The 27,032-nt window shown below is 54.8% G+C and overlaps 3 protein-coding genes and 1 non-coding gene across 5 annotated transcripts; 1 reads left to right on the forward strand and 3 right to left on the reverse strand.

Annotated features, from left to right (window-relative positions):
* Nucleotides 1–2,181: 2,181 nt before the first annotated feature.
* Nmrk2 (nicotinamide riboside kinase 2) lies at nucleotides 2,182–4,872 on the forward strand. Its single transcript, XM_052165703.1, has 7 exons — nucleotides 2,182–2,207; nucleotides 3,292–3,382; nucleotides 3,675–3,723; nucleotides 3,808–3,964; nucleotides 4,153–4,224; nucleotides 4,509–4,615; nucleotides 4,768–4,872. Exons 1-7 carry the CDS (start codon nucleotides 2,182–2,184, stop codon nucleotides 4,851–4,853), a joined length of 588 nt encoding a protein of 195 aa, XP_052021663.1. The 3' UTR covers nucleotides 4,854–4,872.
* A 6,527-nt stretch (nucleotides 4,873–11,399) lies between these two features.
* Nucleotides 11,400–19,649, reverse strand: Dapk3 (death associated protein kinase 3). 2 transcript variants are annotated; one of them, XM_052165904.1, is made up of 9 exons: nucleotides 19,532–19,649; nucleotides 18,637–18,736; nucleotides 13,954–14,314; nucleotides 13,732–13,861; nucleotides 13,592–13,640; nucleotides 13,206–13,232; nucleotides 12,568–12,720; nucleotides 12,071–12,116; nucleotides 11,400–11,987 (listed from the first exon to the last, which is right to left on the reverse strand). In XM_052165904.1, exons 2-9 carry the CDS (start codon nucleotides 18,696–18,698, stop codon nucleotides 11,466–11,468), a joined length of 1,350 nt encoding a protein of 449 aa, XP_052021864.1. In that variant the 5' UTR covers nucleotides 18,699–18,736; nucleotides 19,532–19,649; the 3' UTR covers nucleotides 11,400–11,465. The 2 variants fall into 2 exon arrangements, with proteins under 2 accessions (XP_052021864.1, XP_052021865.1); XM_052165905.1 differs by lacking the exon at nucleotides 19,532–19,649 and adding an exon at nucleotides 19,204–19,332.
* Nucleotides 19,650–20,081: 432 nt separating this feature from the next.
* Eef2 (eukaryotic translation elongation factor 2) lies at nucleotides 20,082–25,600 on the reverse strand. The gene is made up of 12 exons (XM_052165903.1): nucleotides 25,476–25,600; nucleotides 24,438–24,652; nucleotides 24,003–24,184; nucleotides 23,356–23,567; nucleotides 23,011–23,189; nucleotides 22,819–22,924; nucleotides 22,475–22,727; nucleotides 21,932–22,386; nucleotides 21,674–21,781; nucleotides 21,189–21,542; nucleotides 20,799–21,114; nucleotides 20,082–20,689 (listed from the first exon to the last, which is right to left on the reverse strand). Exons 1-12 carry the CDS (start codon nucleotides 25,476–25,478, stop codon nucleotides 20,496–20,498), a joined length of 2,577 nt encoding a protein of 858 aa, XP_052021863.1. The 5' UTR covers nucleotides 25,479–25,600; the 3' UTR covers nucleotides 20,082–20,495.
* On the reverse strand, nucleotides 23,257–23,320 carry LOC127671390 (small nucleolar RNA SNORD37). Its single transcript, XR_007974749.1, has one exon. It is a non-coding gene; the product is annotated as a small nucleolar RNA SNORD37 (small nucleolar RNA).
* Nucleotides 25,601–27,032: the final 1,432 nt, after the last annotated feature.

Raw genomic sequence — 27,032 nt, forward strand, 5'->3', positions numbered from 1 at the left:
GAAGAGTGAGCATCTGTGTTCCCAGATATGGGGAGGGTGCGGAAGGCCAGCCTCCTGCCTCTGCGACCAGTGGCCAAGCCTTGGGGGAGTGGGTGCACAGCTCTGCCTTCTGCAGGAGAATGGGGAAAGGGCCTGGGGAGCCTCCAAAGACTTCGCTCCACAGCCTGGACCTCAGGACACACACAGACTAGGGCATATGAATACAGCTATGTTTAGGGTCACCAACAAGACATGATGGGGAACCTCAGTGTGATGACCCAAGGCTAACATCCCAGCACTCTGGAGACTATTGAAGCAAGAGGACCGCAGGAATTCCAGAGCAGCCTGGGTACAGATAGAGACTCTTATCTCTAACGAAGCAACAGAGGCTGGAGGCGGGGTGGGTGTGCCCTTCCACGTGAGTCTGCCTTTCACTGCCTACAGGTTCCTATCACACTCATTCCACAGCCTGCTTGGTTACTCACACACTCACTCCCAACCACCCCATAGGTCTGGAACCCAGCTGTCCATGTCTTTTCTGTCTTGGTCACAGTGCCCACTCAGGTCCCCGGGGACCAAGAGGGAAAGGCCAGACACCCTGAGGGACAAGTCCTCTCTGATGCAAGAACCAGCCATACGCTAGGACAGTGTGTGTCCACGAGGTGGGGCCAGCAGGGCACAGCAGAGAGGACAGGAAACTGGGTGATCCCAGCAGGACAGGTCGGGAGACTTGGGACTCCTGGGGTAAGGTGCTGGTCACGGGGCAGAAGGACCTCCCTTCAAATGTCCCAGCCTAGATAAAAGGCAGGCATTGTGTCACACATGTAACTCAGCACCAGGGAGCCAAGATGGGGGGTTCATGGGGCCCACTGGCTGCATGCCGAGCCCAGTCACAGAGCTCAAGGGTCAGCAAGACTCTGCCTCAAAAGTAAGTGGGCAGAGCTGAAGATGTGGCTCAGCAGTTACAGCAGAGGCTGCTCCAGCCGAGAACCTAGGTTCCTTTCCCAGCATCCATGTGACAGCTCCCAATCACTGTACCTCCAGTTCCAGGGGTGGTGGTAGAGTCTGATGCCCCCTTCTGGTTTTCTGGTGGCAGCAGGCATAAACTTGGAGAACAGACACATATTCAGGCAAATACCCCCCCCCCAAATACACACACACACACACAAATAAAAATAAACCTTGATAAGTAAGGTCCAGCAGGATATGGGCATGCATGCCTTTAATACCTAGAGGTAGAGGCAGGCTAACCTGGTCTACATGGCAAATTTGAGACCACAGGACTGCATAGGAAGACCCAGGAGACACCTGACATTGACCTCTGGCCTCCTTATGTGGCTGCACGCACACACATACATGCACACACAAACACGTATACATACATTCATACGTACATGCATATAGACAGACACACACATACACACAGGCACACACACAGAACATTTCTTCTCCCTCACCAACAACCGCAGGTAACAACACCCCGCCACACCCTAGTTCCCCTGAGTCTGAATCTCAATGACTCTGGTCACATGGTGGGCTCACAATGACAGGGTCACTCTGAAAGGATTCCGTAGCCAGGCCTGGTCATCAGAGCAGAGTTGTCTTGTGATTCACTACCCAGAGGCCTAAACCCACCTCAGCCATGACACTTTTGGAAGAGGAATTTCCTGGCAAGGCTGAGCTGGGGCCAGGGGAGGAGGGGGAAGAGGGGAGCAGGAGGGAGGGGGGAGAGGCTGGACAGTCCTTTTTCTTGGCCTCATAGGAACCAGTCTCAATGTCGGGGTCAAGCCAGGGGACACAAACTCTGGCAGATATTTTTAGGGATAGAAAGGTGTGACTAGGGAGGGGAGGAAGGGAGGGAGGAGGGGAGGGAGGAGGGTGGGAGGAGGGGAGAGAGGAGAAGAGGCAGACATAGGGGCACAGGCTAGAAGTTGGCTACTGTCCCTCTGTCCCTCTGGCTCGTGACTTTTTTAGGCAAAAGGCTACCGAAGCTATTTGCAGCCTATGAAACAGGTGTTCCCTACCCCCACCCCTCGCAAGTACTTGGGGGGCCTCTTCCCCCGGGGCGGCCTCCAGGCTGTCCAAACCTATAAATGCCCTACAGCGTTGTCAATGAAGCTGGGACTTGCCCAGCAGCACACTGCACGCTTTGGCTGGGCTGTGTGGCCACCTCAGGACCAGCCGACACCTCCAGTCCCCAGAATGAAGGTCATCATAGGCATTGGAGGGTGAGCTCCAGGCTCTGGGGTGTGGCCCTGCATGGGGAGGGAAGGAAGTGCCTGCTGCCCACAGGCTGCTGGCATGAGGGATGTGTGGGCCTGGTGACCACAGAGGGGACAGGGATGGTCCCACTGCACCTGCATGGAAGACACTGGGGAGGCCTGCTGAAAACCTGGGGACCTGCCCTGTGGGGACGGGGGACAGATGTACAGGAAGAAACTGAAGTGTCTCTGAACAAGATGAATACTTGGTTTTCTTTTCTTTTCTTTCTTTCTTTTCTTTTCTTTTTAATTCTGGAAGCACCAAGGTGAATCCAAGGCCTTGAGCATACAGAGGGAATCCTTATGACAGGGCTTCTGGCCTGGCCTTCTTTTTACTTTTTATTTTGGAGTAGACTAGCAGTCATGCAGGCTGGCCTTGAACTCACTTTGTAGCCCAGGCTGGCCCAAAAACGAGGATCCTCCCGTCTTAGTCCCTAGCTGAGGTGACAGCAGGTGCCTCTATGCCTAAGCTAAGCCTTTTTTCTAATGATCGTCATTAGCAACAGCCTGTGACCTCCGCCCCATGGGCTGCTGAGACAGCTGGCAACTTAGGGCAGAGGACAGTATTTCCAGAATGGCTGAGGCCTGAGCCCTAAGCACCAGAATGCTGTGACCTCTGCTGCCTTGGTGTCCCAGGGATTCTAGGCAGGGGCTCCCCTCCCTGAGCCACACACCCACCCACCCACCCACCCCCGCCACTCAGGGCATTCTGGGGAGGGGCTCTGTCTGACCACTCCCTGCCTGATTTTCACTTTGTTTTGAGTTAGGGTTTCACTAAGTCACCTAGGCTGCCTTTGAGCTCATGCTCAAGTCCTTCTAACTTCTCAGCTCTGGGATTATGGAGAGTCAGTGCACACAAACACATGTATACACATGCACGCGCATGCACACGCGCACACACACACACACACACACACACACACACACACACACACGCACGCACCGCCACCCGTATGGGCCTGGCTGCAACCCCACGGTGAGTAGAGTCCTGTGAGGTGCTCAGGAGTGGGATCTCCCACTGCCTCACACATGCCGCCCTTCGCCCTTCTAGCGTGACCAACGGTGGGAAGACCACCCTGACCAACAGCCTCCTCAAGGCGCTGCCCAACTGCTGTGTGATCCATCAGGATGACTTCTTCAAGGTGGCCGTCTGGGGTGCAGGGGTGTGGGGAATACGGGGCACGGTATTCTCATTAGCCCTGCTTGTGTCCAGGGGATCAATCCCCTACGCTGGGGACCCTCGTCAGACTGATGGAGAAGGGGGTGCTAGCCTCACTGTGGCATGCTGGGATATTTTTACCCATGACCTCTTATACCTCTGCTTTCCCTTCTGTGCAATGGGCTCGAAGGGAGAAGGGACCTTGGTGTGGGGCTACTCTAGAGTGGCGAGGTGGGCTGGGTGGGCACAGGTCTGAGCCCAGGCTTGTGTTTCAGCCTCAGGACCAAATAGCAGTCGGGGAGGACGGCTTCAAACAGTGGGACGGTAAGAGCAGAGCCCCGCCCTGGCTTCCTCACTGCGCCCTGTGGGTGTGCGTCCCGCTCTGAACCCTGCTGTCTGTCCCACTAGTGCTTGAGTCCCTGGACATGGAAGCCATGCTCAGCACGGTGCAGGCGTGGGTGAAGGATCCACGCAAGTTTGCGCGTGCTCACGGTGTCAGCCTGCAGCCAGGTGCCTCAGACACCCACATACTCCTCCTCGAGGGTTTCCTACTGTACAGCTACAAGTAAGCACCAGTCTGCCAAGCCCCCACAACCGTCAGAACCTCAGGCTGACGGTACCCACCCTGCCATGTGAGCCTGCCAAGATCTCTGTGTCCGTTTACACCTTGGAAGTGGAACGACTCTGTGGGCTCAGGAGACACGGGGGTGCCGCAGAGACACCAGCTGACCCTGTCCCCCACTCCCTGGCCAGGCCCCTGGTGGACTTGTACAGCCAACGCTACTTCCTGACCGTGCCGTATGAGGAATGCAAGCGGAGGAGAAGGTGATGTCCCTGGGGCACAGGCTCCTCCCCGAGCCAGACAGGCGTGGGCAGTGGGCTCCGAAGTGACCCTCTGCCGCAGAAGCCCAGAACTCCAGGCCTGGACACAGCACACACACACCCTTCCCCAGATAGGCTCAACGGTAGAAAAAATGCAGAAGTTGGGGGTCCCACAGTCACAGCCTTTGCCCAGGGGTCTAATCCTTCACCCAGAACTTCTCTGGGTCTTGCGGTTCGCCTTAGCACCAACTTCCCATGACAGGCCTGGAACTCCTTTCTCTCTACAGGAGCCGTACTTACATGGTCCCTGATCCTCCTGGCCTGTTTGATGGTCACGTGTGGCCCATGTACCAGAAGTATAGACGGGAGATGGAGCGGGACGGGGTGGAAGTTGGTAAGCACCAGAACGAGGCTCCGCCAATGCTCTAAACCCCTGGCTTTCCCACTCCCTGCTGAATCCCACCCCAGGCTCTCTCTCTTTCCTGTCCTGAGAGAGTCCACACCACTCTCCCTGCCAGCCCTGATCCAGGCCCTTTCCGGTTTCAGTCTATCTAGATGGCATGAAGTCCAGGGAGGGGCTCTTCCGTCAAGTTCTGGAGGATGTTCAAAACAGGCTGCTTAACACGTCCTAGCAAGGACATGAATGTGACATAGGGCAGTGGGGCCTGAAACTTTCCGGCTGGACACAGTGGCTCGTTGCCTGTAGGGAATCTGTCCATAGGGCGGCGGCACGTTCCCACACACGTGCAGTGGACATGGACACCTTGAGACTTTATAGCACCTCAATATTAAAGTGGACTGTGTTTTTTAACCTGGCCTCCTGTATGATCTCTGTGAGTGTGAGTGCCACTCTTTACTGGCACCTGGTGGCCTCTGGCGCTGACAGCCTCCACCTGTAAGTAGCCTTGTCTATGTGCCTCAGTTTCCCTAAAGGAGACATTTCCCATGAACATGGGTAAGAAGAAAAAAACATCTACCCTAATGTAGACAGACACAAAGAGGTCTCCTGCGGTACTCAGGATCACACAATAAGGTGGTGTGTCCAGCTAGACTTGCTGCTCTACCTAAAAAGGATGGGATTCGAGAGAGTTCCTGGGGGAATTCTGAGGCCTCCCTTCTCTCACCTGAGCCTCCCTCTACCCCTTTCGGGGACCAAAGACGAGTCTCATTCTGTAAGGTTATTTGGAATCTATCTCCTAAACACACACACACATAACACATGCTGTCTGTCCTTACAACCTAGCACACTGTCTCCTCTCTCACACAACCATACCCCCCCCCCCCCAGCCACGGCGACAGCAGCCACAGTGTGATCTTTTGTTACTTGTGTGGACTTCATGAAAGGGAAAACTGAAGCTCCGAGCATTTTCATTTTGGTGGCGCTGGAATGTAGATGTTGGGGGGGGGGGCGGCCCCTCCAACTGGGCTTCAGGGATTTTATTCTTTGGCATGAGGGTGACACCTGATGGCCATCTGTGGAATTGCAATGACAGAATCCCAATTACATATAGAAAAATGCCATGATGGATGGGTGGGTGGGTGGATAGGTGGGTGACTGAGTAGTAGTGTTCTGCTCAATAACAAGTTTTAATTCTCCTTGTCTACATAAGACTTTGAAAAATAAAACTGTTGCTTGTAATTTTAAAAACACACTTTGCTGGGCGGTGGTGGTGCACACCTTTAATCCCAGCACTTGGGAGGCAGGGGCAGGCAGATTTCTGAGATTTCTGAGGCCAGCCTGGTCTACAGAGTGAGTTTCAGGACAGCCAGGGCTACACAGAGAAACCCTGTCTTGAAAAAACCAAAAAAGAAAAAAAACCAAAAAATAAAAACACACTTCTTTTGGCCGGGACCTACTGGCTTCCACCGTCTTTATTGACCAAATCAAGAGCCAATTAGGGAACTAGATTTTAGTATCAGCTCCTCCCCCTACAGAAAATAATAAAAAATAATAAATTATAAAATCCGTTTTCTTTTTTCCTTTCCTTTCCTTTTCCCCTGAGACAGTGTTTCTCTGTGCAGCCCTGGCTCCCCTGGAACTCACTGTGACCCTGAAATCAGAGATCTGCCTGCTTCCTTCCAGAATGCGGGGTTAAAGGTGTGTGCCATCAATGCCTGGTTCTTGAACTCCACTTTCTAACATTTGAATTTTACAGACCTCAAACTTCAGGGTATTTGCTTTGCTTTGGGATGGGGGCTCCTGCACCCCGATTAGTCTTGAACCCCTGTACTTGTTTCTGTTTCTCTTGTTATGCTCCCCAATCAATATTTGTGAGGCCTCCCTTATGCTGTGACAGGCGTGGGATGCCCTCACACCCACAGGTTGCAATGCAGACATCTGTCATCTCCCCAGCTGCAGAAGTCCTGTGACCAACATAAGGAGCTTCCCTGTAGGGTCACAACTTCAAGGTTGGGCAGAAGCTGAAATCGTGGTGCCTGGCAGGGCTGGTGCAGGGGCCTTTGTCCCAGGCACAACTGTGGTCAGACTCATCTGCTGGTCACATCCCCCCAAAATAGTTTGGCATGAGACAGGGACACGAGGGAGATGACTTCAGGGCAGCTGGAGCCTGGCCACTCAGGCGCTCTGGACATGACTCATAGAATGAAGAATCAACTAGGGGCTGGAAGGATGGATCAGTGGTTACAGCACTGGCCGCTCTTGCAGAGGACAAGGATTCAGTCCCCAACACCCTCATGGTGGCTCACGTGCACTTATAACTTCAGCTCCAGAGGACATCTGTCATTCCTTTCTGGCCTCTGTGGGTACTGCACGTATGTGGTGCACAGACAAAAATGTAGGAACAATATCTATACACCTAATGAGAAAAACTTGTAAGGAATAAACTGGGGGCCAGCAAGATGGCTCAGTAAGTAAAGAAGCTTGCTGCCAAGTCTGGTGACATGAGTTCTGTCTTCAAGACCTCACATGGTGGGGGGCTGGAGAGACGGCTCAGCGGTTGAGAGCACCGACTGCTCTTCCAGAGGTCCTGAGTTCAATCCCCAGCAACCACATGGTGGCTCACAACCATCTGTAATGGGATCAGAAGCCCTCTTCTGATGTGTCTGAAGACAGTGACAATGTACTCACATATTATAATAATGATAATAGTATTATTATTATTAGTAGTAGTAGTAAAAATAAAAGACCCATATGGTGGAAGAAGAGAACCATTCCTACAAGGTACCCTCTGAGCTCTACACACATGCTGTGGCATGTTCACGTGCCCTCATACACACACACATGTACACACCAATGTAATATGAATGTTTTTAACGCTGAGACCAGCATCAGTCACTGGCTTTCCCAGTCTCCCCAGAATACCCCATGTCCTCTGGGATCCCCAGAGCTCACCTCAGGGTGCACCTGTATCTTGAGATTGGTTTATTGCTTGTCCCAGTCCCATTCCCAGATCCCATTTCAGATGGTTGTGAGCCCAGAGGCTCAGGATGACTCGGCAGAGACAGGTTTCGGACCCAGTTCTGTCTGGCAAGCAGAGCTCTCTGGACAGCCCTGCCCTTTAGGCCCTCTTTGAGTCCTAAATCCCAGGGTAAAGCCCCTCACAGCCTTTCCAGAGCGACAGAGGGTTTCAGGGTCACCTGCCTGCCTCAACCTTGTCCTAGCCAGCTGGTCGAGCCAAGGCGTCTACTGGTGTCTGTTAGTGGCATGTGTCTCTCCTGCCACACACTCAGAGAGAACCAAGCTCTGCCCACAAACACTCCAGATATCACCAGCACCCCTAACTGAGTGATGGGACAGTCCAGGACAGACACAGGACACCCTGACATTAACACCCAGAGGAACAGTGTGTAAATGGATTCCTCTACGTGGCTAAGAATACTGAGGCTCAGGGGAGATGGGAGTCCCTTGTCCAAGGTCTGTTATAAAAAGGTGGACTCAGACTGGGCATTCTGACATATCTACCAACCCAGCACTCACTTGGAGGTGGAGGCAGGAGGATCAAAATTTCAAGGTCATCTGTGGCCACATAGTGAATTGGAAGCTAGCTTTGGCTACATGAGACCCTGTCTCAAAAACAAAAACGAACAACCAAACAACAATAACAACAACAACAAAACAACTCAGGTTGGTCCTCGTGAAGGTCCTGGGCGATGCCTGGGGACAAGTGTCACACTGGGGCAGCTCCAGGCACAAAGTGGGTGGAGGCAGGGACACTCCTCAGCACCCTCCAGAGCCCAGAATGCCCAACACAGAACACAGCCAGACATCCCCACAAAATGAGCTCAAGGTTTGTTCCTCTGTCCCTTGTATGTGTGGGTCACCTTGATGATGGGGACACTCATGAGTCCTGGAGCCAGGTGAGGGGGAGGCTTGTAGCTGACCACTCAGCTATATTGTCCCCAGGTCCTGTGGGGTCTTGGCCTGTGGGATCCAGCAGAGCACAGGGCACCTGCCTGGCTGGATTTCCAGACTCCTTATAGGAGCAATTGTACCGGAGCTGAGTCGAGCCCTCCGGATTCAAGCCAAGGTCTTCACGCGTTAAAGGTGAATCTGGACCAGATTCTCAGTTTTTCTTGTTGACTCTCCTGCCCACACCCAGCCCCAGGACTGGAATCTTGCCAAAACCCCCACACCCCAAATCCTAATAACCACACCTAGAGACAAGACCTGGAGATGGGTGACAGGCGATGTTCCCTGCCCTGGGCTGTCCTTTCCCTACACTGACACCTGTCACAGACATCAGCCAGCTCTCAGTGGAACCCTCTGTCAGCACGCAGGCCCCAGGGCCCCACTTGGCTCAACACCATCACCTGCAAAGGTTGCTGTTCTCCAGACCTCAGATCTCCAAGGGCCAGGAAAGACAGGGGCATCCTGAACACTGAGTGAAAGACCAGCCAAGGCCAGAGGGGAGCCTGACAGGAGACAGAAGCCACCGTTGGTGGTGTCCCCAGGTCATCCATCCTGCACTCACACCTACCCCATGCACCCAGGGGACTCTTAGAGAGACTGCAAGTTGTCTGGGAAGGACTTCTCATCTCCTTGCCTCTCCAGCCACCAGGAGTAGGTTTGCAGTAATGGGTCAGAGGTGGCATTTGGGGACACACCTTGGGTTTATGCATGTGAGACAGCCACAAAATCCCTTTAGCCAGGAATTGCGGTGTATGCCTTTGATCCCAGTGCTCAGGAGTCAGAGACAAGAGAATCTCTCTGAGTCTAGGACCAGCTTGGACATATCAAGTCCCACGACAGGCAGGGCTACCAGACCCTATCTCAAAAAAAAAAAAAAAATAGCTTTGAACTACATAGAAGTTCAAGGAGCTGCGTGCCGGAGAACTGGGTGGGGACAGAGGGAGTCCCCTCTTTGATCGCCCAGCTATTCACCACCCATACCATGACACACATGCATTCTTGGGGTCACTTGGGTAGGATGGGGTGTCCCTGGCTCTGCACCGTCAGATGACAGTTCCTCCTTCTGCCCACTGTCCCACAAGCCTCTGGGACCAGCAGGGTCTGTGTTTCACTCGTCCTTCGTTTCAACACAATTCTTTGACTTTTGGGGTCATTACTGCTGCAGGAAGCCTGGGTGAGGGCCAAGAAGGGGAGATGGTTGGCGTACTTACTTTTGTTTAAGATCTCAGGGGTTGAAGGAGCCGCTTGGGGTTGGCGGGGTTGGCTTTATAGACGCGACGCCGGCTCCTCGCCAGGTTATTAATAGTGAGGGAGCTTCTTGCCCGAGTATGGTCAAGAGCTGAGTGACTATGAACATGGCTTGCGAGCACCTGTTCCAGGCTGTGACAGATTTGGGAGTGGGGGTGGTGGCGTGATGACGCACAGCAGTGCCCTCTGACCTACAAGAGGCAAAAACAAAACAAAACAAAAAAACCTAGGTGTTGTCCAGATGTACTCAGACTAGACTACAAACTCAGATCAAGGCCAGCTTGGGTTGTGAAGTCAAGGCTACACAGTGAGAGCCTGTCTCAAAAACATATAAACGAGTCAATTAACTGATTACGACTCAACTCTAGGGGCCTTGCTACCGAGCCCCAGGCATGTAACAAGGTTCATAACTTAACTTGGGATACACACGAACTCACTGGCCCTCGGAGAAGGCAGTCTGAAGTGAGTTTGAGAAGCCACACGGGTTTGTCAGCTGTGTCAGCCCTATCAGCTGTCGTCAGCGGGACCTGAAGCCAAGGCCCATCATCGCTAAAGAGGTAAAGCACTGATACGGAAACAGGAACTTGGGCACACACCCGTAGCGGGCGTTCCCCGGGCCCCTATCCAGCCTGAACATCTCTGTCCTACATAATTCTGCCAGCAGCTCAGTCCTGCCTTCACTCGACTCAGCTAATATAACAGACCAAGTTTCCCAAATAATGCTCCATTTCTGAGTCCTGAGGATTATGTGTTACACGTCCACATTTTTGTAAAACCTGGGCTTATCAGGAAAGCCTGTGAAGGGGCCTATGGCGATAGCTTTACTTTCTGAGACGGGGGCTTCTCTGTGTAGCCCTAGTTTTCCTGGAATTCAGTCTATAGACCCGGCTGGCTCTGAATTCACAAAGATCGCTCTGGCTCCACAGGCCTGTGCCACCCAACCTGGCTTCTCAATGAGCTTGTGCCTGTGCCCCATGTGCACGCCCGGTGCCCACAGATAGCGGAAGGTGTCAGATTCCAGAACTTTGACCTACAAGTGGTCGAGCTGCCATAGGGAGGGGCGGCCAGCGTCCTGACTCTGGCTGTCTGGTGCCGCCTCCCGGTGGCTGTGCACAAGGCAGCGTCTGAACACTGCAGGTGAACAGCTCGTTACTGCCCAGTACACAAAACCGACCCAGAGCCCCACGGATAGCAGATCTGGCAGGACTCAGCTGAGCTCTGACTCTTCCTGGGGCCGGATGATGTCGTAAACTGCCTCGACCTTCACGAGCTGGGATGACAGGTGCATATCGTTCATCTCTTACTGAAACTGTCCTCCAGGTCTCCCCACCCCCGAAGTGTGTATGTCCTTTTTGGAACTGTGTGATACTGCGGATCCCCACTGAGCTTCCGCTTCACCAGTTCAACCTTGAATGTCTCTATGTGAACTGTGGGTGACACCACCCTTGATGTGTGGTGTGACACAGCCATAATCTCCAAGGAGCCCCTCGGCTGCTGGGGGCACCTATCGAGGGGGTGCTCGCTCCCACCCTCCCTGCAGGGCGTAGGAGACACGAGGCAATGCGTGGGAAGCAGCTTTATTCTGGGGGTGGGCCGGAGTCGGGGGTGGGGGGTGGAGTGCCGCTGCCTAGCGCACGCCGCACTCAGCCTGCTCCAGCCGTTCCTGCTCCAGCGCACGCACCAGGTCGCGCACGAACTGTACCTCGGCGGCCACCTGCGCGGCTAGCGCGTCGTAGCGGTTCTCCAGGCGACAGAGGCGACGCTTCAGGCCCCCAGCACCCAACAGCGCCGCCCGAGCCTCCTCCTGCGCGCGCGTGCGCAGAGCCTCGGTGCGCCCCAGCTCCGTGCGCAGGCGTCGCAGGTCGCGGCCTAGCCCTACGCTCCCGTCGCGGCAGCGCGCTTCCCGCTGCTCGGCAGCAGCGCGCAGCGCACACACGCGCTCCCGGCACTGGCGCCGGCCCCGCTGCAGCTCGCGCAGCCCCTGCTCTGCCGCCGCCACGTCCTCCAGCACACGTGAGAAGCGCTCGAAGCTGGCGTAGCTCGTGTTGCGCGGCATGCTCGAGTGCGACTTGAGGCTGTACTCGCGCAGGCGCGCCGCGCGCAGCCGCCGTCGCTCTGGCTTCCGGGCACCGTCCTCGCGCCTGCGCACCTGTGAGGAGCAGAGCTGCAGCAGGGGCCCACACCGACAGCCCTCCCGCCTACCAGCTCGATCCTGGGGTCCAGAGGCCTCACCTTGATCCAGGAGTGTTCCAGGCTTTGTGCGATGGTCATTCTCCTCCTGCAGGATGAGGCGGGTCAGGTCTCTGGTGACTCCACCAAAGGGACCCCGCATGACCCCCATCAGGGCAACACGTGCCAGGTCCCCAGTCTTCCTCAAGTGTCCTATCCCAGTGTATGGCGAAGCCAAATAAGCTGTAGCTCTATCGCCAGTAAAACCCCTTCCGCCCCGTCCTGGGGTAAGCCTTGCTCGACCACCCCAGTGAGGTTCTAAAAGCTCTGGTAACTGGTATAGGGTTTTAAGATTTGTGATCACTTGTACCAAAGGTCCTGGCTCAGCTGGCTATGGAGGGTGTCAAGACTGGTAGTGTAGCAGGCACTCAGCACCCAGGAGGCCGAGGCAGCCCAGACCTTGCCTCAAAAATACAACAAAAAGACCCCCCCCAACACACACCAAAAATAAATAAAACCGGCGTGGCCAGCCGCTGAGGCTACCACCACGGGCCGCCTACTTGGGGTCTTTGACCAGCAGCCTGCGGATGAAGTCCTTGGCCAGCTCGCTGGTGCTGCTGAAGTACTCCTCATCAAAGTCATAGTTCACTGCCGAGATGTTTGTCAGCGTCTCCTGCTTGGTCTCCCCCAGGAATGGGGACGCACCACTCAGGCTGCAAGGAGACAGGGTGCACGGCAAGCCAGGGAGGGGGATCAGCCGATGGGGGCTGGCACCCCATACCCCTCCACTGGTTATCTGGGAACAGGGTCCTTAAATGTCTGCCTGCTTCAGATGAGCCTGTGGGGTGTTCATGACTGATGACTGACGCGAGCGATACCAGCCCAGAGCACAAGCACTACCATGAAGACCGCAGGCTGAGCAGGCAGTGAGCAGCGCCCCCCATAGCCCCCGCCTCTGCTCTGCTTCTGCCCTGACTTCCTCCATGCCTGGCTGTGATGGGAATGAACAAACCAGGGAAGGGGGTGGGGCCTAGAACCCAAGGGGAGGGGCTGGGGGCGTGGCCAGAGGCACAGCCAGTGCTCCACTGGGAGCAGCTCCTTCCCTAGCCAGTTCTCGCGCATGGGTGCACAGGCAGCGGTCCCAGCCCTGTTCCCCGGCCTCTTGCAGGTACAGTCCGAGGCCCCTCTCAGCACTCACAGGATGTAGGTGATGACGCCGATGCTCCTGTAGGGGGCAGAAAAGGCCAGTCAGAATGGCCGTGGCAGCTCCACACCCGTAGTACAGGGCCCCACTGACCCACGGAGTGTGATCAGTGTCAGTCACAGGGTCGCTTGAGCACCTAAGCTATAAAGCCAGGAGAGCATAACCTCAGGACCCTCTTTGGGGGCAGAGAGCCCCCTGGGTCCTGTGTGAAGGAGCAGAGCCCATGTCGTCTGATAGGCTGGGGTCAGAGTAGTGGGCCTCAGCCCCTCCATGCTGCTGCCTAGGGCCCACACCCTCATCAGCTAGCTGTCTAAGGCCTACAGGTTGGGAACAGCTAGAGGAGAACAGGGTAGGTCAGGGCCTCTGCCAACAACACTCACCACATGTCAGCCTCCAAGCCCAGTGGCTCATAGTTGACGATCTCGGGGGCTGTGGGCGACAGGATTGTTGAGGCAGGTCAGGATCTACCGGGGCTGTGCAGGATCTACCCTACTGTGCAGTGCCCACACCCGCCCCTCACCGACGAACTCCGGTGTGCCAAAGATATTCTTGAACTCGCTGCCGGCCTCAATCCTGTGCGCGATGCCAAAGTCGATGAGCTTTATGCGCGGACTGGCCGCGTGCCTGTCCAGCAGCATGATGTTCTCGGGCTGTGGGATGGCATTGGGGGATGGACCCTCAGTTATCCCCGCCCCTCCTTCCCTCCCCCCACCCCGCGCACCCACGCACGCAAACGCGCCACCTTCAGGTCAAAGTGCGCGATGCGCTTAGAGTGCAGGTAGTGGACTCCGTCTAGGATCTGCTTCAGGAATTGCGTGGCCTCATCCTCAGTCAGGGACTCCTTCTCGGCCAGGAAGTCGAACAGCTCGCCACCAGACACCAGCTCCAGGATCAGCACCACGTCGGTCTTGTTCTCGAAGACGTCATGCAGTGTAATGATGTTGGGGTGGCGGATCTCGCGCAGGATGCTCACCTCGCGCTCGATCTCCTCCCGGCTCACGCCACGACGGCTGGATGGCAGACGCCGCTTCTTGATGAACTTGGCCGCATACTCCATGCCCGTGCCCCTCTGCTGGCATTTGCGCACGATGGCAAATTGGCCACTGAAGGGGAGGAGGAAGCCAGGGCTCTGTACCCAGCCTCTGTGCACTTGTCCCCCACGTTTTCCACAACAGCAGATCCGCCCAAAGAGCCAAATGATTGACACTTGGGAGACAGCTTGGGGGACAGAGTGCTGACCGCGGATCCAACAAAAGTCAGGTGTGGTTAACCCCAGTGCTGGAGGAGAGAAGGAGGGCCCTGACCAGGGAGTCCAGCAGCCTTGGCGAGCTTCAGATTCAGTGAGACACCCTGTCTCCAAAAAACAATGTGACATAAAAAAGGTACCCCTCAGCCAGGCATCGTGACCACGCCTTTAATGCAGGAGCAGTGGCAGGAAATCTCAATTCAAGCCCAGGACATATAGTCCCACCCTCTAAAATGAACACCTAGCCGGGCGGTGGTGGCACACACCTTTAATTCCAGCACTTGGGAGGCAGAGGCAGGCGGATTTCTGAGTTCGAGGCCAGCCCGGTCTACAGAGTAAGTTCCAGGCCAGCCAGGGCTACACAGAGAAACCCTGTTTTGAAAAAACCAAAAGAAAAAAAAAGAAAAGCTACCCTGTAGAGCAAAACTCCTGAAAACAGCAAACATCTCAGCAGTTTCAGGAAGTCCCTGAAACTGACCAGATGTACTGGACCCCCCCTCCCAATATAAAACAAACATACAAAACCCACCAAAACACACAGTAAGGACTCTGACTGACTCAGACCAGCCAGGCTGCCTGGAAGAGGGTCAGGGAATGGAGCCACCCCAGGGAGGACACCCATGGTGGAGTTGCCCACGGACTGTGCAGTTCGCTCCAGGGTCCCAGGTCTCTGAGCTGTCTGTCACCCATGCTGGGGTACGCCTGGGCTGTCTGCGTCCATTTCTCCTCCTATAAATAGCCCCAGTAAAATTCACCACTGGACTTTGGTGAGTGAAGTCTTTGGTGACCAAGACTTGCCTTGGTCTGCCATTGGCTCCCTATCTGAGGTAAGCTGATGATTCAACCCTGAGCAGGAATAGAGGGGCACACCACCAGGGTAATGAGAAAAAGAGTATGGCCAAGAGAGCTTCTGAGCCCAAGTTCTCACAGCAGCTGGGATAGCAGCATGTTTTCCCAGAACCTCACAACATAAATGTTTGGCTGGGCTGTAGAGAAAGCTCAGAGGTTAAGAGTACTGGCTGCTCTTCCAGAGGTCCTGAGTTCAATCCCCAGCAACCACATGGTGGCTCCTAACTGGGATCTAATGCCCTCTTCAGGATGCCCTTTAGGCATACATGCAGGCAGAATACTGTATATGTAATAAGTAAATCTTTTTTTTTTTAAATGCATGTTTTAGGGAACAGAGCATGCCCTGTCGTCCTAGTACTAGGGAGGCGGAGGCAGGAGGATCAGAAGTTCAAGGTCATCCTTGGCTCTATGGTGAGTTTGAAGCTAGCCTGGGCTACATGAGACACTGCCTCATACAACATGGAGCTGGTGAGGTGGCTCAGTGGGTGAAAGCAGCCACACAGACAACCACAGACTGGGAGGAGAGAACTGGCCACCACGCCTTGCTCATGTGTATGTATTCACAGGCAGGAGGATCTCTGTGCATTAAAGGCCAGCCTGGCCTACATATCAAGGTGCAGCACAACCAACCTGTCTCAAAACAATACCAAAACCAAAACCAAACAAACAAAAGAATTCATGTGGCTATCCCTGAAAGCCTGCGTACCCAAGGAGAGATTTGGCGGCGTGCAGCCATCCATCGTGGACAGATCAAGTACACCTGTGGGAAAGAGGCCTGGGCAGCACCTGCAGGCACTGTCTGCACCCTGACCTGTGTCTATCCACTGTACTAACACCAAAGGTACTGGGATGGAGCTGGGGGAGGGGAGCAGGACCGTTCCAGGACTCAGGCAATCCAATGGCTCACTCGTCATGTCCCCGCAACAGATACAGCAGCATACCCACCCCGAACCCAGACTGACGCCAGTAGCTCATTGTGTGTGTGTGTGTGTGTGTGTGTGTGTGTGTGTGTGTGTGAGAGAGAGAGAGAGAGAGAGAGAGAGAGAGAGAGATGGAGAGGACAGAGTGACGTGGCCTCCTCCAACAGGTACTGACCTGCTTCGTGCGGAGATGCATGCCAGGGCTGCATCTATGCAACGGCCCTGCTTGCTGTCATCCATACTGCTCTTAGCTGCCCCGCCCACTGTGCTGGAGCAACCGAGGCCTCTCCATGGCAGGATCCATAGATGTAGCTTGGTCTCTCGGGTGTGTTGCTGGGACAGAAGCTAAGGGCTTCCCATTTGTAGGGTGGATATTTTACCCTGAGCTATCATCAGATTTGTTCTTCTGGCAGGGTCTCATGTAGCCCAGGCTAGCCCTGAATTCACTCCTGTGTAGTTAAGGATGTTCCTGCATCTGCCTGCTCACTGCCTGCTTATCTGGCCTGTTACAGACAAGGACTCGAGCTGAGTGGCAGGTGAGGGCTGACAAACATGGGACAGCTGCAATGACTTCACCTGCTTGTGCACCTGAGAACTGCAAGCCACCCTCCGACCTCCACACAAGAGCTGTGGCTGCTACACACACGTATATAGTAAATATCTCTTAAAAATTAACAAACAGCCGGGCAGTGGTGGTGCACGCCTTTAATCACAGCACTTGGGAGGCAGAGGCAGGCAGATCTCTGTGAATTCGAGGTTAGCCTGGTCTACAGAGTAAGTTCCAGGACAGTCAGGGCTACACAGAGAAACCCTATTTGAAAAAAACAAAACTGAATAAATTTAATTAATTAATTAATTAAAAATAGGGTCTGGAGAAGTGGCTCAGCGGTGCTCTTGTTGGCTCACAGCCGCTGGCAATGAGAGCTGGGGCCTCTTCTGGCATAAGCACATATGCAGCAGCACACTGAATAACCAAGTCAATCTTTTGTACAAATTAAAAAATAAAAACACAGAGATCCAGACAGTGAGTGTCCAGCGTGGCAGGCCTGGGGCCTGGGCACGCGCACCCCAACACCATAAATACTATATGTAAATTACACAGGATGGCACACATGGGTCACACACAAACACATCCTCATTTGCTAGATGAGCACTGATGTCTGAGGTGCTCAGGATCCGGAACCACCCTCAGAGTGTGACTACATACGGGCTAAATTGTCCATACTTTCTTTTTGGGGGTGTGTGGTAGCTAAGAAGGCCTCTTTGTTTGACGGGTAGTTGTGAGCCTCTATGTGGGTGCTGAGAATCGAACCTGGGTCTTCTGCAAAAGCAGCTGGTGCTGTAACCACTGAGCCATCTCTCCAGTTCCCCATCTTATTTTTCAGTCTGGGTCTCACATCCCTGGCACGGAATGTCCTCACTTCCCTGGCAGCAGGCCTATAGATGTGACCATCGCATGTGGCTCTTCATGTGCGTGACAGGGACACAGCTGGAGCCCTACTGGGGTGGCAGGCACCCATAGCCTGAGCTGTCTGTAACAGTGCATCTGCCTGGGGGTCTACCAGAGCTGTTCCCATTAGGCCCCGGCAGTTTAGCTGGGAGGTTCTCATGGGTGGGGGCTGGAATGGGAAACTCCAGAAGGCAGCGAGCCAGCGGCTCAGGGTCCGGGCAGGAAGACTCTCCTTGGCCCGCCTTACACTGGAAAGGGTTATTTACATTCCATGGGGGTGACATCACAGGGCGGGCCTCCATGTTCCCAGATGGCTGGCCAGGCCAGAACTTGCCAAATAAGGTCTGAAGCCCCTTAGAAAGAGGAAGGGCCTGGTGTGAGGAGATGGGAGGGGAAGGAGGAGGGGGCTCCAAAGCATGGAAAGGCGTGTGAGTTAGCAAGAAACACCAAACAGAAAAGGTCTCCTGAACCATCCAGGCACCGGGGAGACAGACACCAGTATAAAAACATACATTTACAGAACTAAATAAGGGAGACCCAGTAAGTCGTGAAACAGCCTGTGCAGTATGGTGGGACACATTACCCAGGGCTGCCAAGGACACCCTGAGTTCACAGAATTGAAGAGCGCAGACTCCAGGAAGTCGTGCACTAACACGCAAAACATAATAATTACATAAAGGAAACCCAAGGCCAATCTGGGGTACTCGAGACCCTGCCTTGAAAAGAAAAAAAAAAATCAACTAAGGCCAAAGTGGTGGAGCAATCCTTTAGCTCCAGCACTTGGGAAGCAGAGGCAGGAGGATCTCTGTGATTAGCAGATTCCAGACCAGCCAGGCATACATAGTAAGACTCTGTCTCACAGGGGAAAAGAAACAACCCCACAGCAGTGCTCTCAGGCCCTGCCACTGGCTGGCTCCACGTCCCTCTCCACAGCTCCCAGAGGACACCCATGCCACTCACCTGCCAAGCTCCTCTCCCATCTCATAATGGTCCTCAACATCCTCCTGTCTGAATGTGGACATGGCGTCTGGCCTCCTGCAGGGTTCTGGGGACACAGGAGCTGGAGGCACAGGAAAGGAAATGTTTAACACAGATCCAACTTCTCCCAAGAGGCTGCCCCCAGCATATGTGACACCCGATGCGCCTGCCTCAGATTTTCATTGGTCATCTAAAGCCCACAATTTGGTCATGGTAGAGCAAACTTGATATCCCAGCACTGGAGATTGGAGGGCTCTAAGGATAGGAGTTCAAGGGCATCCTCAAATATTTGGTGAGTTACAAGCCAGCCTGGGCTCCATGCGACCAATGCAAGTGACTGGAGAGATGCAGTCCTGGAGTTCGGTTCCCAGCGCCCGTGTTAACTGGCTCTAACTCCTATGCCTGGTGACCTCTAAAAACCTACAGGCACTGCGACACCCCTCTCATAAACAAGCGTAGATTTAACTAAAAGAAGCAGAACAGTGTCTCTCAATCAGTACACATATACAAAACTATAAAACACAGAATACTGTATCATATGCCCTTTACCTTAGCACTCAGGAGGCTGAGGCAGAAGGATTAAGCATAGTTCCAAGTCAGCGTGGGGTTCTCTCAACACTCTTCCATAGGTCTGGCTCTTGTACTTCCTAGCTAGCTTCCTCACCTGTCAATCAAGCTCAGCTGCACCCCGGAACTCAGGGGTGTAACCGGAAACCTGACGCATGCGCAGCAGCGGTGCCTGTCCTAGAGGTCCACCCCTCGAGGTTGGAGCGTCCCGAGACAGCTATGCCCCTCGCGGGTCCCCTCCCCTCGCTCCCTCCCTCGGCGCGTATTCCTTGGGTCCCGACATATCGTCCCGGCCCTGGCCCATTCGTACCATCCACAGCTCGCGAGTCCGGGTCCGGCGCCAGCAAGGCCCCCACGAGAGGCTCCGGTGCAAATCCTGAGGCGGCATCTACGCATGCGTCTACGGCACAGCGATACGCCCATCCACAACCGGAAACTAGCGCTCATTGGACCACGACTCTAGCCAGAAACTGAATCCCCACGCTCATTGGCTAACATTCTATCGGCGGAAGCGGATGTTGATTAGCGACGTCACCACCCCAGGCAGTGAGACTCCAGTGCTTATTGGCCGGCTGGACAAGGATCTACCGGAATACTCGACAGCGCTCACTAGGAGCTCATTGGGCGAAGTCTCCTTGCTGTGATATGATTGGTTACGGCAAACAGCAGAGCTAAATGCCAACAACCTGGAGCCGCTTGCGCAGACCAGACAGACACAGGTTGTGCATGTTTGCGGACTTGACCCTCGCTTGAACTGGGTGGGATAGTGGCCCAAACGCAAGGTAGCAAAGGGGGAAGGAAATCAGAGGCCAGACATCCTCAAAACTGGAGGTGCCCAGGAAAGAGCAAGCAGCACAGGATGAGGAGCACATGCGGATCAACCACAGTAGTTTATTACTCCAATGATTTGCACAGCCGGATTATGAAGCTGCCTGCCTTCCTGGAGGCACTTACCCCACCTCCCCCTCTGGGGGAACTCCACTTGGCCATGGACCCCATAAACCTCTGAACGCATTTATTTAGACTTTTGGACATCTATTTCCCCCTGAAAATGTTAAGAGCCGCGTCCCACCCACCCCATGGCCTGCCAGTCCAGCCTGCAGAGAGCAATTCCCCCGCGGCCTTATAATTCCGAAATAAATAGAATTGGTAGCAAGTGAGTGCTGAATGATGTCAGGGTGGCCCCAGCAGTCTCCAGAGGGGCACCATGGGGACAGTCTCAAGGTGTCTTCTGATGGGCGGGTACTGTGCAGTGTGTGGCAGTATCAGGCTGCCTACAGTTTGTCCAGGAAGTTGTCCAGCGCTGGGATGCCCTCCTTCAGGCCTTTGCGCTTGCGGGTCTCGGCTACCACTTGGCTGGGGCGGCTGCTGTTGTCAAAGGGATCCCCAGGCAGGATCTGCCAGTGGTCAAACACACACTGGGGGAAGGCCTGGCCACCAGTGTTGGATCGAAGATCGGCGGTGAATCCTACACAGCAGACAGGAGCTCATCAAGTAGCCTGGCTGGCTTTGCACACACCCACCCAGCTACACAGGCCTTTCAGGTTAACTGCAAACCCCAGGGACCAGATACTCACCAAAAGACTCATTGACAGGCAGGTATGCCTTGACGACGAACATGGGGGTACCAGCCACCTGGGACTCCTCAAACACATGGCCACGCTTCCTGTTCAGGACACCGTAGATGCCACCCACCACTTGCTCGGGACACTGGATCTCCACCAGATAGATAGGCTCCATGAGGCGGGGCTGTGCGGTCAGCACACTGGCATAGAGGCAGCGGCGAGCTGTGGGGATGATCTGTCCACCTCCCCGGTGGATGGCATCAGCATGCAGGGTCACATCATGGACATCAAATCGCACACCTCGCATGTTCTCCTCACAAAGAGCACCCTGTGAAGAGCTGGAAGTCAGACACCACCACGTGTCCCCTCAGATGCAGGGACACCCAGGCCCGAGTCACTCACCTCCTTGGTAGCCCACTGGAAGCCAGCCACCACACTGTCCTTGATCTCGTTCAGGTACTGCACGCCCTTGGTGATGTCGGTGAGGATGTTGGGGCCGGTGCCGTCGGGGCCAAAGCACCAGATCTTGCGGGCCTCCGCAACATCCCACTCATACTTCTCTGCCAGGTAGCGGGCACGCGCCTTGAGCTCCTGGCGGGCAGACACCTCACCCTTGTCGATGTCTTCTGCCAGTCCGTCAGGGAAGGGCCTGGCCTTCATGTACAGCCGGTTGTGCTTGTTGGGGGACTTGGACAGACACAGCACATTGGACTCCTCACTCACCGTCTCCCGGTATGACACAACAGGGTCAGATTTCTGCAAGATACACAACACAGTCCACAGCTGACAACACTACAAGAGCTTCTAGGAGGGCCTGCAGACTCTAAGGCCAAGGGCCCAGTACAGTGCCTGGTGTCCCCAGCAGCAGGGTGAGGTTTGGGGCCCACCTTGATGGGGATGCAGGCATGGTCCTCCTCCAGGTCCTTAAGGCAGATCTCCAGGTGCAGCTCCCCTGCTCCAGCAATGATGTGCTCGCCAGACTCCTCGATGATGCACTGTTGGAACAGTGGTCAGCATCTGCCATCCTCCCCAGGAGGGCTCAGCCTGAGACCACAGGGACCCCAGCCTCAGACCCATCACTCCTGCTTTTCCCGGGTGTCCCCATCTAATTACAGCACCTCTAACCAAGTACAAGTGGCACACACCTGCACCATAGGGTCAGACTTGGCCAGCCGCTTCAACCCCTCCACCAGCTTGGGCAGGTCCGCTGGGTTCTTGGCCTCCACAGCCACCCTGACAACTGGGCTGACGCTGAACTTCATCACACGCATGTTGTGAGCATGCTCAAAGGTGGTGATGGTCCCAGTCTTCACAAGGAACTGGTCCACTCCGACCAACCCCACGATATTTCCACACGGCACGTCCTCAATCGGCTCTACATAGCGGCCCATCATCAGAATGGTTCTCTGGATAGGCTTCAGGTACAGGTCCTCCTTCTTCCCAGGCGTGTAGTTGGGGCCCATGATCCGGACCTTCAGGCCCGTGGACACCACCCCAGAGAACACTCTACCAAAGGCATAGAAGCGGCCTTTGTCAGAGGTTGGCACCATCTTGGAAATGTACATCATGAGGGGGCCTTTGGGGTCACAGCTCTTGATACCTATGGAGAATTGGGAATTCAAGTCACCGGGTTGCTAAGGCTGGATAAAGGACCAGGGGCAGAGCACAGACCAGCCCTCGGTACACACCCATGGCGGCCTCGTCATCAGGCGGCCCCTCGTACAGCAGCTCACAACGGTACTTCTGTGCAGTGACAGGGGATGGCAAGTGGATTGTGATCATCTGCAGTAGGGCGTCGCCTGCGGGCAGCCAGCGGCGCATCACAGCCTTGAGCAGTGGTTTGCCTTCCTTGTCCTTGTCCTCGCTATCCAGCTTGATGTCCAGCTTCTCGATCAGCTTGGCCGTCTCCTCTTTCCTGAAGTTCATGATGGCGTCGAACACCTGTGCACACGAGGGAAGTGAGTGAGCTTGGTCCGGACATGGCTGTTCCCCAAGGCTGGGGATCCACAGACCAGGACCACAGCTTACCCACCTTGAAGATAGGGTCCAGGATGAGCTGGCAGAATGTGCGGGGAAGTTTCTTCCCATCTGGACTGTTGGCCGACTTGCTGAACTTGCCGTTGGCCGGGTCAAAGTACCTTGTGGGGAGTGATCACATAGCACCCACGGCAGGGAAGCCCTGGGCACCGGGGTGGGGGGGGGGGTGCTGTGGCTCTGTACTTACCGGTCTCCCCACAGCTTCTTCATCATGTCCTCCACTTTCTTGGCACGCTCAGCTGCCCCTAGCTGGCCCTCACCCTTGGCTGCAAACTTGGCCACATACATCTCTGCAAACTGCTTCAGAGTGAAGGCCCAGCCATGCAGGCCAGAACCAAAGCCTACTGTGCCCAGGACAGGGTCAATCTGAGGGAGGAGAGCAGCAGTTAGCCAGGAAAGTTGGTTAGCAGCTGGCCCAGCCACAAGCTCACAGAGTCAGACACTGAGTTTCTTCAACAGACATCAGGTCAAAGTGAAGAATTTCCGTCATCACGTCTGTGTGGCCCTGACTGCCCCCACAGGAGCTGCGTACCATGATGTTGCCCATGGGCCCGCTCTCGCCCTCGCCGTAGGTGGAAATGATGACGTTGACGTTCTCCACGATGCGCTGGAAGGTCTGGTAGAGCTCCTCAGGCTCCAGCTGCAGCTCCAGCAGGGCACGGTCCATCTTATTCATCATCAGCACGGGCTTGATGCGCTCAGCGATGGCCTGTCGCAGCACTGTTTCTGTCTGCACACACACACCTGAGGGCAGTGTAACATACTACTCACAAGTATTCATCCTTAACTCACAAGCACTTTAAACCGCTGAGCTGTTCATGGCCCAAATATCATTGTCTGTCTGGGGGAATGCGCACAAGCATTTACCAAGGTGAACCAGGGCTAGATCCCCAGGAGCTGCTTGCTCCTCAAGGTAGACTGAGAGCACACTGCCCCCTTTCAGTAGATCCCTGGCTGTCCTGGACCTCAGCAGTGGGCCATAAACTGCCACCACTCTTAGCTGCCCTTAACCTTCCTGCCCTGACACAAGTGAGCACGGTCACTTAATTTCAAACTAAAGCTTAATTCATCATGACCTTAAATCTGATGACCTAAATTTACATCTCCAAAAATGTGCTGCTTCTGTACCAGGAAAACACCAGCTGCTGTTTGTTATAGCTCCCACCCAACAAGGCTTACCAGACACACAGTCCACCACAACTAGAGCTCCGTCGGTGACACGCAAGGCAGCTGTCACCTCTGAAGAGAAGTCCACATGGCCTGGAGAGTCGATGAGGTTGATGAGGAAGCCCGAGCCATCCTTGCTCTGCTTAATGAAGTTCAGGTCGTTCTCAGAGAGCTCGTAGAACAGGGAGATGGCACTATGGGGGGAAGGGGGGGATCAGCCCAGATATGACCACGAGATAAAGACACTCCTGGTCCCAAATACTCAGGAGACACCACAGCATCAGCACTGACAACCAATTATGCTGGTCATCATCTCTCAACAAGGCAGGTCTGGGACTAGACAGACATATTTTAGATTTGCCCCTAAGTACTCTACCATTTGTCGGCATGCTGGGGGACCTGAGTGACACCCAGAACGACCCCTTGGGCTTGCTCCCTCTCACTCACGTGGACTTGATCGTGATGCAGCGCTCCTGCTCGTCTTTGCGGGTGTCCGTGAACCGTGTCTCCCCAGCTCGGGCGGAGGCAATGATGCCCGCCTTGCACACAAGGGAGTCGGTCAGCGTGGACTTGCCATGATCCACATGAGCTATGACGGACATGTTCCGGATGTTGGCTTTCTTGTCCATGATGGCACGGATCTGATCTACTGTGAAGTTCACCTGTTGTGGGGGAAGGGCAGGTGTGCTGATTCTGGGAACTCTGCTTGGCACACATCAGCAGGTCAATAGCACCCCGATGGCTGGGGCAGGAACGGGATGTCAACCAGGGGCTGGAGCTCACTGTGACTCATCCTTGCGAGCCAGGACCTCAGAAGAAGCATCACAGATCTAACCAGACACCAAAACTGACAACTGCAACAATAGCCTCACTTCCAAGCCCAGGTGGACTGCCACGCCAGCACGGCAAAGATGCCAGATCTATGGGGACCAGAGCACGAGGAAACCCCGCCTGCTACACACCACCTAGTCCCAAAGGGTGCTGTGCGCCAAGGTCAAACGCCAGGATCAAAGGCCACAGTGGGCACTTAGTTCGCAGGGACTGGAGTTGGCATGCGGACCGAGATACCAAACCAGGACAAGGCTACCGAGAAGCGCCCGGAAGGCGCTCAACCCACGGGAGGGGTCCACGGAAGCCACCCCTGCAGGCTGTCACCTCTCGAGGACGCCCCCCGCCCGTGACCAGGGGCGCGGGGACGGCGTTCTGCCCGCTGCCACATCAGCACACTTAACCCCTCCCACGGCCACCGCGGCCGCCACGGAGAACATGGAAGAATTAGAAAATTCCCCCACATCGGGAGCCTGACACTCCCAAGGCCCACAGGAGACGTGCAGACATGGCGCCGCGGCCCGACCACGTCGTGCCGCCCAGGCCGGGGCAGCCATGTCTCCTCCTCCGCTCTTCTCACGGTCCCGCAACGGCCACCTCCCCCTGCCGGGGAGATTCGTCTCGGCCCCCGAGTCTTGCCGTGCCGCGGACACTCACCATGGTGGCGGATGGCGACGGATTCTCAGAGTCAGAGGTGAACAGGGAAGCGCGCCGACGATGGCGGCGGCTGCGGCGGAAGAGATCGCTGACGTCAACGCCCGGCCTTTTATAGGTCGACGCCGGTTGGGCGCGTCACGTGACGACGCGGTTGCTCCTCGGGCCTGGTTGGCTAGGGCCCAGTAGCGGGCCGATTGCGCGTGCGCAGAGAGCTGCTTAACACTGGAACTGACTTGGGAGTGGCTGCGGCGCGGCCGGGGCGTGGCCCGCTCAGCCCCTGGACCCGGGGCTAGGATCCTCGGGAGGGTTTTTAAATGTAGATTCTTTAGAACACTGTGGCTACCAATGGGATTCTTGAAAACCTTGTGGGTCAATAAGGAAAGGACTTTGAAATTCGGACCTGTCAGTGGAGTCCTATTTCCTGGGTTTGTGACTGTTACGTAATTTGACACCTCTGGGAAATGCTAGAGAAAGCGACCCGTGGGGCTACAGATTTATTTCTGCAAAACCTTGCTTGTAATTTTTATTACACTTTTTCGTTTGTTTTGGGAACCAGGCTTTTGGATGCAGCCAAGGATAGTCCCAAATCCCAAAGATCTGCCTGTATCTACCGTGTGAGTGCTCGGGTTAAAGCGTGCACCAACACACCCCGCTCTCAGGAAACTTTTTATCCAGAGGCAGGATCTTTGGTAGAACAGGCTGGCCCCTCGACTGGGTTGGCTGTAGAGGTTGTCCTTGAATTCCTGAACCTCCAGCGGGCAAAAATGCAACAAAAAAAAAAAACAAAACAAAACTGCGGACTGTAGTGGTGCACGCCTTTAATCCCAGCAGTTAGCAGGCAAAGACAGGAGATCCTTGTTCAAGGTTAACCTGCTCTACAGAGTGGGTTTCTGGACTGACCGGGCTAAACTTTGAAACCCTCTCTTAAAAATAAACAAACCACAAGGCGGTGGTTGTGCAAGTCTTTAATCCCAGCACTTGGGAGGCAGAGGCAGGCAGATTTCTGAGTTCGAGGCCAACCTGTATACACAAAGTGAGTTCCAGGACAGCCAGGGCTATACAGAGAAACCGTGTCTCGAAAAAAACAAACAAACATACAAATAACAAATATATAGATAGGAGAGATAGATAGATAGGTCAGCACGTGGAGCTCGGCAGGGTGGCTGCCAGTTGTCATTCCAGCACCTGGCAGATTGAGGCAGGGGGTCAGGAATTCAAGGCCATCCTTAATTACACAGTGAAGTCTTTTTTTATTGTTGTTGTTTTTGTTTGTTTTTTGCGGTTTTTTTTTTTTTTTTTGGATTTGGTTTTTTGTTTTTTTTTCAGAGACAGGGTTTCTCCGCATCGCCCTAGCTGTCCTGGAACTCACTCTGTAGACCAGGCTGGCCTCGAACTCAGAAATCCGCCTGCCTCTGCTTCCCAGAGTGCTAGGATTGCAGGCGTGCGCCACCACCGCCCGGCCACACCCTGTACCCCTTAACTTGTCGCCGCTCCCTGAACAAAGCAAGCAGGAAGTGTGTTTTATTTAAAAGAGAGCCCTTCGATGCTAACTGTGCC

The sequence above is a fragment of the Apodemus sylvaticus genome, chromosome 20 (genome assembly GCF_947179515.1).
Source record: "Apodemus sylvaticus chromosome 20, mApoSyl1.1, whole genome shotgun sequence".
NCBI lineage: Eukaryota > Metazoa > Chordata > Mammalia > Rodentia > Muridae > Apodemus > Apodemus sylvaticus.